General features: G+C 35.0%; 1 protein-coding gene across 1 annotated transcript in view; it reads left to right on the top strand.

Annotated features, from left to right (window-relative positions):
* The window catches only part of LNPK (lunapark, ER junction formation factor), an 83268-nt gene extending 70115 nt beyond the window's left edge, over positions 1-13153 (top strand). Inside the window, exons 10-13 of the mRNA XM_082841286.1 lie at positions 1658-1763; positions 3041-3111; positions 4020-4190; positions 12076-13153. Of these exons, the coding sequence (XP_082697412.1) occupies positions 1658-1763; positions 3041-3111; positions 4020-4190; positions 12076-12311 (584 nt within the window). The 3' untranslated portion in view covers positions 12312-13153. The remainder of the gene's footprint in view (positions 1-1657; positions 1764-3040; positions 3112-4019; positions 4191-12075) is intronic.
* Positions 13154-13387: the final 234 nt, after the last annotated feature.

Genomic DNA, 13387 nt, shown 5'->3' with positions numbered 1-13387 from the left:
CACGGGCCCAGCCGCTCCGCGGCGTGTGGGATCTTCCTGGACCAGGGCACGAACCCATGTCCCCTGCATCGGCAGGTGGACTCTCAACCACTGCGCCACAGCTGACTGCTTTTAAGATTTTCCCTCTGTCACTGGTTTTAAGCAGTTTGAGTATGCTGTGCCTTGGCACAATATTATTTATATTTCTTGTGCTTAGGGCTTGTTGATATTCTTGGGTCTGTGTGTTTGTTTACAGTTTTCGTCCAATTTGGAAAAGCTTTGTGCATTATTTCTTCTAATATATTTTTCTTTCCCTCTCTCTCCTCTTCTGAACTTCAGTTATATATATAACTAGGTGCTTGAAGTTGTTCCACGGCTCACTGATGATTTGTTCATTTAAAAATCTTTTTAGACTGTGTTTCATTTTGTATGGTTTCTGTTGCTCTGTCTTGAAGTTTACTAATTTTTTCTTGTAATGTCCAAACTGCTATTCATTTCATCTGTGGATTTTTAAATCAAGATATTATAGATTTCACCTGTAGAGATTCAATTTGGATCTTTTAAATTTTTTTCATGTCTCTACTTAACATATTAAGTCTTTCCTCTGGATTCTCAAGCATATGGAATATAGTCATAATAAGTGTTTTAGTATATTTGTCTATTAATGGTGTCATCTTTGTCATTTCTGGGTCACTTTTGATTGATTTTTCTCATATGGGTTGTATTTTCCTGCTAATTTGCATGTCTAATAATTTTTTATCTGATGTCAGACATTGTAGATCTAACCTTATTGGGTACAGGATGTTTTCATATTCCTATACAAAGCTCCTCTGAATACTTACTTGATGACCTGTGAGTTATGAAGTTTTCCACCCTGGCTGGTGGGAACATGTGATATTTTTGATCCCATGTGAGCACTGGTAGCTTTAGTATTTTGGGGCAGTTATTTCTCTGTCCTCAGGTAGTCTTCCTCATAGGCATCCTGGGCAGATCTTTGGTGTTCTTGCTCTGTGCATTCTCTCCTCTCTGGTACTCTTTCCAGTGAACTCAACCTGTCTTGGCCTCCCCAGAGTTCCAGCTTTATCTCCTCAACTCAAGGAGACTGATGAACTTCACCTGGATTTACCCTGCCTGAGTTGCTACCTGGAAACTCTCTCCAGGCAACAGGTTGGGGGCAGTTGGCTGTTGGGAGTTGGCAGTGGGCTCATCTTATTTGCTTTTTGTCTTTCAGGGATCTTTATCTTACATTGCCTGATATCCAGTGTCTTTAAGACCATTGCATCATATATTTTACACAGTATTTTAGTTGTTTTAGGTGGGAAGATTAAATCTGACCCTGGTTATTCTATTGTGGTACAAAGTGGAAGTCCCCTAGTTTATTATTACATAAACTTTTAAGAGTCTGAGCATTTTAAAAATTAATTTGTACAGAACTCAACATAGCTTTATTCCTTAATAGATTATGTTCCTGGTTCTAATATAGCACATGTATAAATATATTTTTTGTAGTGCAGTATTTTCAATGAAAATTTGAACACAGAGGTTAATAACAATATTATTTTTGTTTTGTTAAAATCATTTAAAAGTTCTGACAAGCATAGGTAGTTTTTGGCAACTGAATTAAAGTTTAAATGTATTTTATACATATAAGTTATATATATATTTATTTATTTACTAGGTCTTCATCCTCCTGGTCCACCTTTAGCAAGACCTATTCTGCCCCGAGAACGAGGTGCTCTGGATAGAATTGTTGAATATTTAGTTGGTGATGGTCCACAGAACAGGTAATGTTTACTAGGGTGGTAGAAAAATGAAAATGAAGAAAAGCTTATTGGTTAGGGTATGTGTGTGTGCACATGCACTAGATGTTCTACAGCTTTGTGGTTCTTGTTTCCTGATTTTAGAACGTAATGGAGTATTTTATAGCCCTGCGAAAGAGTACATATTCAATTATTTTTCAGTAGTAGCTTGAAGTATCTAGATAAAACATTTAAAAATGTATTATATATAACAGAAAAAATATTGTAACTCTGCTATGTTATAACCATACTATAAGGTAATTTTTAGAGAAATTGAATCATTTCATTGACTCTTTTGAACTTGAAGAGCATGTAAATAGTGAAAAGTTGGTAGGTTGTAAGAAATGGAGTTTTACAATTGTGAGTACTGGACTTGATGGTGATAATTTTAATAATAGTGAGGATAATTTCATGTATTTGGCACTTACAGTTCCAAAATGCTTTTCCAGGTATTATCTTAATTAATCCTTATAATAACTCTAGGATTATAGGTATGATGTGAGCAGAGCAATTGTCATAGTATAGACTTTTAAGTAATTCTTAGGATATTCTTAGAGTAGATATTTGACAAGGTTATTGGTTAATATTATCGTTTTAATAAAGGGACTAGAATTTAATGTTAATGTAAAAAATTATATGTTATTCAAAACAGAGAGAATGTTGTTTGATAGGGCCAAGTATTTGTTAAGTACATATGCAGAGAACAGAGAGATTACATAAGTAGAAAATGCAGAAGATGTTTAAGTGTAACTGGGATAGATAGAGGAATCATGATGTATAGAAATTAACCTTTGGACTGGACTAAACAAGATTAAATTAATTTCTTTACTACAAGACATCTCAGAGGTTTTAATAATACTCACTGTGAATCTCTAAGAGGTTTCATCTTTTCCAGTCTTAATCTGACCACAGATTTGGGGTCGGTCATCCCCAGGAATATATGTTAGAAAACATTAAAATTTAAGTGTTCTGTTATCAAATATGTTTCTGCTTACTTAGTAAGAATATTTTCATTTGAGTGTTTCTTAGTTTATTTTTAATTTGATGTATAAATTGTATTTTAAAATAGTTGAAATTTTGACTGTTAGCATGTTTAAAGAGTATTGTTTATTGTTTTATAAGTAATATCTAATCTACTATGACATGTTTAGCTATATTAAATGCTATGTACTGTGTACTTCAGCTGTGATGGCTAAAGTAGCCTCTCCCATGGGTTTTATCTGCATTTGTAACTTTTCTATTCATTTTTCCTTTTGGTGTAGGTATGCCCTTATATGTCAGCAGTGTTTTTCTCACAATGGCATGGCTTTGAAAGAAGAATTTGAATACATTGGTAAGAATTATTTGGCAGTTAGATTTAAATGTTTTAAATATTTCATTCTATGCCAATTCCCATGTAATGCCATTTTATTTTAGGTACTACTCTTTATATGTTGTTCAGGCATATTGTAGAACACAGAGCAAAGTAGGAAAGATAACTCAGGTTTTTTTCTTCGTACAGTATACAGTTGTTCTTTTTTTTTTTTTTTTTTTTGCCATGCGGTACGGCATGTGAGATCTTAGTTCCCCAACCAGGGATCGAACCCACTTCCCCTGCATTGGAAGCACGGAATCTTAACTACTGGACCGTCAGGGAAGTCCCTAGGCCAGTTCTTAAACTTCACTGTGCATCAGAATCACATGAAGAGCTTTTAAAAATTGTGATGCCCGGGTCCCACCTACAAATAATCTGCTTTAATTGATCTGGGGTGGGGTCCAGGAATCAGCATTTTTTTAAAGCTCCTCAGAATATTTTTATGTGCAGCTACTAGTACTTAAAAATATTGAACTAAATTAATTATGCTTCTCAAATATGACATACTACATTTTTTGGGTCAAGTGAGCAAAATTCTGGATTTTAAGATACCTAATGATTCTGGTGACTAGAAATGTAACTTCTGTAACACATTTAGATCATTATTAATATTGTTTTGCTATTAGTTAACCTGCTATGTAATTTATTATCTTTTCTGCTTTAAATTGATATTATAATTTTAATAATTAGAAAGTATACTTTAAAATAAAATTTGGTTAGAACACCTGCCATAATATTATTAAAACCACGAGTAATTTCACAAGGGCTAAGTAACTTTTGAAGGTTTCTTTGACTGCTTGTAAAAGTAATCTTGAGAGTTACTTGATTAGTCCTTAAAATTTCTTTGGTTTTATGATTTTTGTTTTGTTTTTTTAAATTCTCTGCAGCTTTTCGTTGTGCCTACTGTTTTTTCTTGAATCCTGCAAGAAAAACCAGACCCCAGGCTCCAAGACTTACAGAGTTTAGTTTTGAGAAGGGGCAGACTTTGGAAGGCTCAAGCACAGTTGGTTCCTTGCCCTCAGGAAGTGTGATTTCATCAGAGAACCAGATCAGTGAAGGTATGAATATGTTAATTAAAAAGTTTTGTCTCTTAATAATGTTTTAGACAAGAATGGATCAGATTTTGCAGCATGCGTATATCAGCTGTTGTTCTGATACTGTGGCCTCCTGTGCAACTGGTATGATGTGTTTCAGTTTTTTTTGCTTTTTTTGCTTTTTTTTGCGGTATGCGGGCCTCTCACTGTTGTGGCTTCTCCCGTTGCGGAACACAGGCTCCAGACGTGCAGGTTCAGCGGCCATGGCTCACGGGCCCAGCCGCTCCGCCGCATCTTCCCGGACCAGGGCATGAACCCGTGTCCCCTGCATCGGCAGGCGGACTCTCAACCACTGCGCCACCAGGGAAGCCCCTGATGTGTTTCAGTTTTAAAATACAGGTTATATTGTGTTAAGCAGCATCTAGAAATAGCTAGGTAAATATTATTTATGGAGTTACCTCTTTTAATAACTGTTGGGACATTTAACTAGTAATGTTTTCATGGAATTATTTTTCAATTTACTTAAATGAAGCAGATTATGAGAATTATGAAACTACTACTCATAAGGGTAAATTTCTTACAAGCTTTGTAATTAACATTGATAAAAATAGGTTTGTGCCTACTATTTCAATGAATAGAAGTTACTCGAAAGCCAGAAACTTTGGGGTTGGAAAGTCAGCCTTACATTCTTTGGAAGACTATGTTGATAGGACTGGTGTTTCTTTGAAACAAACAATTTATTGAGGTCCACAAGATTTAACACTGATGATGAATGCCTTTGTTGTGAAACAACCTTATTTTACCGTTTTTTTTTTTTTTTTTTTTTGCGGTACGCGGGCCTCTCTCTGTTGTGGCCTCTCCTGTTGCGGAGCAACAGGCTCCGGACGCGCAGGCTCAGCGGCCATGGCTCACGGGCGCAGCCACTCCGCGGCATGTGGGATCTTCCCAGACCGGGGCACGAACCCGTGTTCCCTGCATCGGCAGGTGGACTCTCAACACTGCGCCACCAGGGAAGCCCAAAACAACCTTATTTTAGAGAAACTGAAGTTATCAAGATTCATTGAGTTTTAGAACTTATCTTTTAATTCTGTTTTAGGAATTCTTGAGGAAATTTCATGAAAAAATGGAAAAGATGAGATGGAAAATCTGACTATTAATGGCCAGCTATTTCTTGTTATTAATATTGAGTGAGGAGCTGCTTGTTAAGCAGCTCTGAATTATGAAGATTGCTAAAATTATGACAAAGGCCCTGATATTTTGGTGCTTTACCTGGTACAGAAAAAAAAATGCATATGGGAAGTTTAGTTCACATAGTTTAAGTAGTAGTCAGTATGCATCTTTTTAACTTCTTGAAATTATCAGTTATATATATTTGATTTCTTTATAAAAATCACTGAGTAGTAGAAAAAGTGCTTGAACGGAGAATAATATATGAGGCAGTGAATTTTTGCATATCTAAAGTTTAGTATGAAACTTTGAGTTTTTTTTTTTTTAACTTCGAAGAATGGACCTAAAATATGTGTGTTGACTTGGGCTTGGCTTTTGGCTTACTAACAAATATCAAAATGAATTTGAATACAGATAGCCATGACAAGAGGCCTGTGTACTTCCGACACTGAATCAGTGCATTCGTCTTCTCCAAGTCTGCAACATCGACTCCAAACACAATATCAGATTTTTTCTTTTGCTTAAGTCATGCTCTGAGCTGCATGCTGTCACATGCAAATCATCTGCTTTGCCATTGCAAGCCTCTTGGAACTGAAAATTAAAGAATTCCGTACTGAAGATGCCTAGAGGAAAAATTGGAGTACTTTCCATGAGTAACCTTGCTTATGAAAGCTAAAGTGAATATTTGAAAGCCAATAGTTGGGACAAAAGAAAAGAAAAAACAGCCAACAAAATAGATATCTTGATAATGAGTCCCATACTTTATATCTTCTGCTAAGGTCAAGATGCACAGTTAGCAAAACAACACCCAGCTATACCTTTCCTTCTCATCTAATCTAGGAGGAGCAATACCCCAGATGTCTAATTTTCTGTCAAATCTCCGGAATGAAGTCTAACTGGCTCAGAGTCAACCCTAATAAGGTAACGTTAATAGGTGAAGACATTGAGGCAGGGTCTGATAGTTCCACAGTGCTAGAAACTGAAGAGATTCCATTTGGTTAAGATAGTCTGTAGAGTAGTAACTTCTTCATTCTCCTGTTTGGATTCATCAAAATGGCTATTATGAGCACCTTTTTACTTCTTTGGCTTTCCAGAAGTCTGAAAATTTTTTCGAAGACTCCTGTCTCAACACTGTTGATATACAGTTATCAATTCCAAGCTGGATTCTATTAGTAAACAACAGGAAGTATTTCTGATGAACGGATGAAGCTGCATTCATTTGAACGCTGGTAGCATACCTTTATGATTAAATTGAACTATGAAGTAAGGAGCATATCATCTCAATCAGCTACTCTCTCTGCTGACAGCCAATGTGATTAAGGGCTTAGATTGCCGATTTCTACACTTTTGACATAAAAACTTGAGGTCTGAAAGAAAAACTTTCCTGTTTTAATATTTATATATTTTTAAAGTATTGAAATAGCTCCTTGAAATTGCATTACTGAATTTACAGATGGAACCAAAAGGTAACTTTCTTCCATCTGAATTTTTTTTCAAAAAATATTCCACTACCATTTATATAAATCTAGAGTTAATAGAAGAAACCTTTTTTTTTTCAATTTATGATGCAAGACTTTGAAATTAAGTTTTATCTTGATCCTGCTACTGGAAGATTTTGCGTTTAGGATGAGGCACAAGGCTTTTGAAATTTTTGGACCACTCTTTAGAACAACATATGAAACCTCGGAAAGTTTTCATCAAAGAAGGAGACCTAGAAGAAATTCCTCCCATTAATTGCTCATTTGAATTCCTAGTATTTTTTCTAGAACTGTGTATACAGATGCTTTGGTAATAGACTACTAGAGAAAGCAAGATATTAGGATTGTCATTTTATCTAAAAGCATACTAGATGTGGTATGCCAAACTAATGAACTGGTTTTTGGTTCTTCGGTTTCTTTTACTGTGAAATGAATAGTACAGTAATATTTGAGTCTCTGCTAAGCCATGTTAAAGTGGGTTTATCAGTTTTGTTTTTTTCAAAAGTGTATTTTCCAAAATAACTGATACATAGCATTCTTTTTGTTAGATATGGTAATAATTAGAGTACAAGGTTTCTACACTGTTAGTATTTTAGTAAAGTGATTTGGAGTTAGCATGTTTGAAAAATGTTAATATTGTTTTCATTGTTCAGTTATATTTGGCTAGATCTTATGTAATGATTTTAGTAGAACATAGCTTTTATTCAACCTGAAATAACTTGCTAATAATAAAACTCATGGCATCTAATCAGTACTATCAAAAATAGTGATTAAAATTTATATAAGGTGAAATTTATCTTGATAATCTGATTTCTACTCTTCCTTTCTTTTAAGCAATATACTGTCACCATTAGGTTATATTGAACTAGGGAAAATTCTGTTTTTAGTATTGCTTATTATGATGCTCTAGGAAATTGAACTATTTGATAATATAAATTTTATTGAATTCTGTGTATTTATCAGATCAAAAAAACTTATACCTTTATTTATATTTAGCTATGTATAGCTTACTCAAGATGTAAACTTGCCTGTAGTATGGTTTTGCATGTTTGTTTTAGACATATAGATCTTTTAGCCTTTTGATTCCTTTTTCTAAAACACCTTCACCTAATAGTTTTACATTATTACTTAATAATGACATTCTAAAGTCTCATCTAATGGATTTGTTCACCAATGGTAAATAATTACACAACATTCTGTGTGTTAAAGATAAGCTGTTTTTTCATAGGTGGTTATCATTTATTTGAATTTTGTTCGTTGAACCATTGAGTTTAGTTTTGGGATGAAATTCATGTCTTTGATCCTTAAATATAAGTTGGCCATTTTTCTTAAGGCAGAAAAATCTTGCAAAAACTGTTTGTTTAAAATCTGTGAGTTCAAAGACAAATTGGCCATCTTAATTTAACCAATTTCCTTTGGGTAAGTTTTATAGTCTATGCATATAGTAGGTACTGATGTGTTAGCAAAGCAAAAAAAAAATTTTAAGTTATTGTAAAGAGGAATAAGAAGTAAGAATCTAAATCACTAAAATATGAGGGGTTTTGGAAGGCATAATCTAAACAGAATCATGTATTTTGCTGTGGAAGTTATGTGTTTCTTTTGGAGACATATGAAATTGTTTTGCTAGACCATTCTTTAATTTTCTTAGAAAGTTATTCTTTTAAGAGCTAGAATAAAAACCTAAAGGTAAGGTGATCTTCTTAGATGTTTTTGCATTTGTGTGGTTTACAGGTGAGGCAGTGGTATTCACTGTACAGTTACACTCAGTTTTACGAGTTTGAGCTCTGTCTAGCTGAACTGAAGCTTTGCCCAGACAAGTGGAAGCCAGTTGTTACAATTTTGTGGAAAAAGCTTCTCTCTCAAGGATATTGGGGTGGGAGTTGGGCAGGGGTAGGAGTCAGGTAAGGAGCAAATCCCTTGGGTAATTTTTGTTTTATCACATTGTGATCTATTGTTTTCTTGGCATTACAGATATCAAATGTGATTTTTAAAATTTTCTTACAGATTGAGTTAGGTCATTCATATAACTTGCATCAATTTTAGTCTTAACTGGTGCTACACAGGGAGAGAGTAGGCCTGTTTTATTAGTGTGAACATAAAAGCTGGTTTCTCTTTTGGTATTTTATGCCCAAATATTGACATATACTATAATGTATTTTATACCACCAAGCTATTTTAAACTTCACAGAAAAAATTCACTGTTTTTATTAGAATAGGCAAATGATAACCCCCCACACAGAAATAAAGTAAGTACTTTTGGAATATATTTAATAAACTTGTTATAAAGCTCTGTGGTTTAGTTATTAAATTGATATGTAATTAATTCTCTGTTAATCTTGCACACCTAGTTTACTTCAAGCTTATTGGGATGACCTCTCACAAAATGGCATTGGCATCCAGACACTGAATATCTATGTCATTTAGACTAGCTGATAGCTGCATTATAGATACTATGACACATACCAAATTTTTGTAGTGTTAACTGCTATTAAAATTACTTTTCTAAAAATTAACCTGGGGGAAGAAAAGTAGTCATTACTAGGCTTTTTGATTGTTCTCCAGCCCTACTCATCATTTCACCAGTTTTTAGTCCTCTATATATTTTTTGAAATACAGTGCAGTATTGATGAGCAAGTTTTGTATATAATGCTATTTTCTAATTATGACAGCACATGGTATTTCTTAGAATTCACCTCTATAGACATTAAAAAGTTAAGTATTATAGTTCTTCTCTTTGTATTAACTACTTCTTTAAGATCCCAGAATTTTTAAATTAAATCGGATTTGACTGGGGATGTATCTGTTTCTGAAAATAGTTACATCACAGAGCTTTAATACGATAAATCATGAACTTTGATACCTCTCCTGTTTTTTGTTTTGTTTGTTTGTTTGCGGTACGCGGGCCTCTCACTGCTGTGGCCTCTCCCGCTACGGAGCACAGGCTCCGGACGCGCAGGCTCAGCGGCCATGGCTCACGGGCCCAGCCTCTCTGCGGCATGTGGGATCCTCCCGGACTGGGGCATGAACCTGTGTCCCCTGCCTCGGCAGGCGGACTCTCAACCACTGCGCCACCAGGGAAGCCCATCCTCTCCTGTTTTAAGTTTAGTACTGAGGCAATCTGTCAAACAGAATATGACAAACTATGTGGGCCTATGTTCACTTAAGCATGTTTATTGATGAGTCCTGAACTTTGAGCTTTTTGTTTTTTCATTTCATGTGACTTTATTGGAGGGCTTACTAAATTATAACCACTTGTAAAGTTCTTGGCAAGTAAGTATTGCTCTATGGCCAGAGAGTTGTGGAAAACCATGACTCTTAAAATTCTACTCTGGATAAATATGTGAAAGTAGAATTACAAATGGTTAGTGACTCCTGAAATTTTCCACTGAAGAGCTTGCTTGCCCTTATAGCAGAAATGATCTGTACATGTCCATAGAGTTTCATTTCACTTTCTGCTTTTTCTTTGAGCGCTGGAACATTCAAGTAACACAACTCAAATGACCTACTGCTTTTCTGCTTTGGATTTTTGTAAGATTCCAAGTGGTGCAGCAGTGCCATTTTAAGTTCCTTTTAAGATAAAACTAGCATTTTTGTGACATGTGAACATTCCTCACTACTTTTTGTGAGCATGTGAAATTTTCATACAGTAAAACCTCATTAACTTGGATGTCCTTAACTATGCAATTTTGGCCTTTTGTTCTATATATAAAAAGAGAGAGGGCTTCCCTGGTGGCGCAGTGGTTGAGAGTCCGCCTGCCGATGCAGGGGACACGGGTTCGTGCCCCGGTCTGGGAGGATCCCACATGCCGCGGAGCGGCTGGGCCCGTGAGTCATGGCCGCTGAGCCTGCGCATCCGGAGCCTGTGCTCCGCAACGGGAGAGGCCACAACAGTGAGAGGCCCGCGTACTGCAAAAAAAAAAAAAGAGAAAGAGATTGTAATTAATTCTGTAAACGCGTCTAAGATTATCTGTTTTAAATATAATTTAAAAAATAATTTTCGACTCTTGGCATAGAGTTTGTGATATATAGATAATTTGTATTTATTAAAACTGATATGATAAAACCATGAATTTGTAAGACCTCCATGTCAATATGTGTGCGTATAGCACATAATTTCTTTGCAAAACTATTAATTTTATTTAGCAAAATTCTGGCCTGTACTGTGTAAGGAACAAAACTAGAACTTTTTACTAGTGTAGACTGACCTTTCCTCCAGATTTTTTGAATCAGTAACATTTGTAGTTTATTGCAAGGGATCTTCTGTGATGGTGTGAAAATCGGCTTATTTGCTTAGCCAATGTAGTTTAACCATATTTCTCCTGACAATAATATTAGTTGCTGTTTATTACACAAACACAACAAAGAAACACCTCAAAGTTAGGTTTTTATCTTTGATTTGGAAACTGGGTGGCTCGAAGCTTTCTGCTCCTGTCATTCCCTTTCCTATCCCTTTCTATAAACTTTGAAGAATTAAAGTTGTTGTTATTGTTATTATTAAATTATTATTAAGAGATTTGAATTTAATGAAACTCAAAAGAGAGTTTGAAGGGAGTAAGTTTTCAGGTAGGAACCAAGACCTTACTTGCCCTCCGCTGTGGAGACAGGGGCAAAAGACCCTTCCCTTTTTCTCCCTATCATTCAAGGTGTGTAGCATATTCTGACCCAGAGGTTTAAATCCTGAGGACTTGTCTTGCAGAGGGATGAGGGAAGATTTGTCATGCCTTTGGAAAAGGTGGATCCAGACCTCCCCAGTCATGGATAATAGAGATGTAAATCAGTGTGGGAAATCACACCACATACACACACACAAAGGTACACATTTACACATTGGTCACAGCATTGCCTGGACGCAAGGGAGACCAGTTCCTTCCAGAAACATAATCTGGGAGTTAATACATTTGCTTTTTTTGCTGGGATGTTGTCTTATAGCACATAATTCTGTTGGGACTTTGATATATTTGGACATTCAACTTTCAAATCCATCTTGAAATTCTTAAATATTATGAAAGTTCATATATATCATGAACTATGGGTCTTTAGGTAAAAATATGTTTATGGGTTTGTTTCCCCCGAATTTTTTTTTTCCTTCATTCATACCAATTCATATATGGTATGCTGTAGGGAGTTAAGTGCATATTTTTTAAGATTTTAAGGTTAATGTTAGACCATTCTACTGTTTCTTAGTCTATGTTTGCATGTGCTTATCTTATTTAGTAGTTGTAACATTTGGGTATACCTAAAGTCTTGACTCTTTATCTTTTCAGAATCTTTAGAAGAACAAGACGTTCTAGATAACAGTACAGAGCAGACAGATGACAAAATACCGGATACAGAGCAGACAGACCCAGTGATTGAACAAGCATCTGACACAGAGAAACCAGAGGAGAAGCAAGAAGAGACCGAGAATGAGGAAACCTCAATGAATAAAGCCAAATCAACAGTTCCCAGAGCTGATGCTATTCCTAATCCTGAACTAAGTGGAGAATCTTCGACAATGTAGTAAATGCTTCCACGTGCCTTCAACTGGATATTTGTAGTCTTGTTGATGTCAGTTATTGCTTTCTTAGGTGGTGCTTTCTTTTTATTTTCCCCCTCTAAAGACATGCTTGATGTCATCTGAATTTCAGATTGCCTAGCTATTTCAATATGTCAAAGTTATGTCTACTGGCTATTAAAATTAAAAGCAAGTGATATCAGTAAAGTAAAATCCTTTTTAATGTATAAAACCCACACTGTTTAGACAGGTTTTAGGTATTTTTTTCCATTCTAAATGTAAACAAATATGATAGCAGTTTTGTTTTTTATTTGTGACCTGTAAATACTATCCATTTTGACATAGGAAGAACTTTGGTTAGGAATAAGTTCTAATAGCGTTTGTTTTAAGGAATGAAACTCAATTAAGATTTTTAATACTACATCATTAAAATGGATAGAATTTTAACTCTTGAGATATTTTCCAGGGGGTAAAATGTCTATTTAGGCATTTATATTAAGAGCTATGAAAGTTATTACAGTAACAATATAGGCATTGGTATGAATTCCCAGTAAGAATGCAGTCGAACAGTCAAGTGCAGTGTTACTTTTGATGTCTCTTTTTTTGCACCTGGGCCAGAGGTACCTGATATTTATAATTAGCTTATGTTTACATATTAACATATAGGAACGATCTCTGCACTTAACTGTACTTGAATTTTGAGCATTATTTATATTTGTAAAATAATGATGATATTATAAGTGAATTTTGTGCTCTATTGTGTATTTTGTTAAGGAAAATAAAGATGATGTGTCAGCAATTTTTTTGTTAAATACCTAGACTTCTTCAGACAGTATCTTTGTGGCTGACATGGCTACCTGAAAAGTCTTAGGAGGAAAAGCTCACAATTCAATAAATCAATAGATTCTGTTAAGAGCAAATTATGATCTTTTTATTCAGACTTGTTGCCTTTCAAATTCAGAGAAATAGTGACATTTAGAGGTTCTAATCAGAGGTTAGATTTTTCTGATTCATGAAATCCTTAGGCCATTTGTAGTTTTTAATTTTGAGACATAGTTTTGTGAGAATAGGCAGTTAATTAT

The sequence above is a fragment of the Leucopleurus acutus genome (genome assembly GCF_964270905.1).
Source record: "Leucopleurus acutus genome assembly, chromosome: 6".
Taxonomy (NCBI): domain Eukaryota; kingdom Metazoa; phylum Chordata; class Mammalia; order Artiodactyla; family Delphinidae; genus Leucopleurus; species Leucopleurus acutus.
Note: the sequence above shows the minus strand (reverse complement) of the source record. Positions and strands in the feature narration are given on the sequence as shown.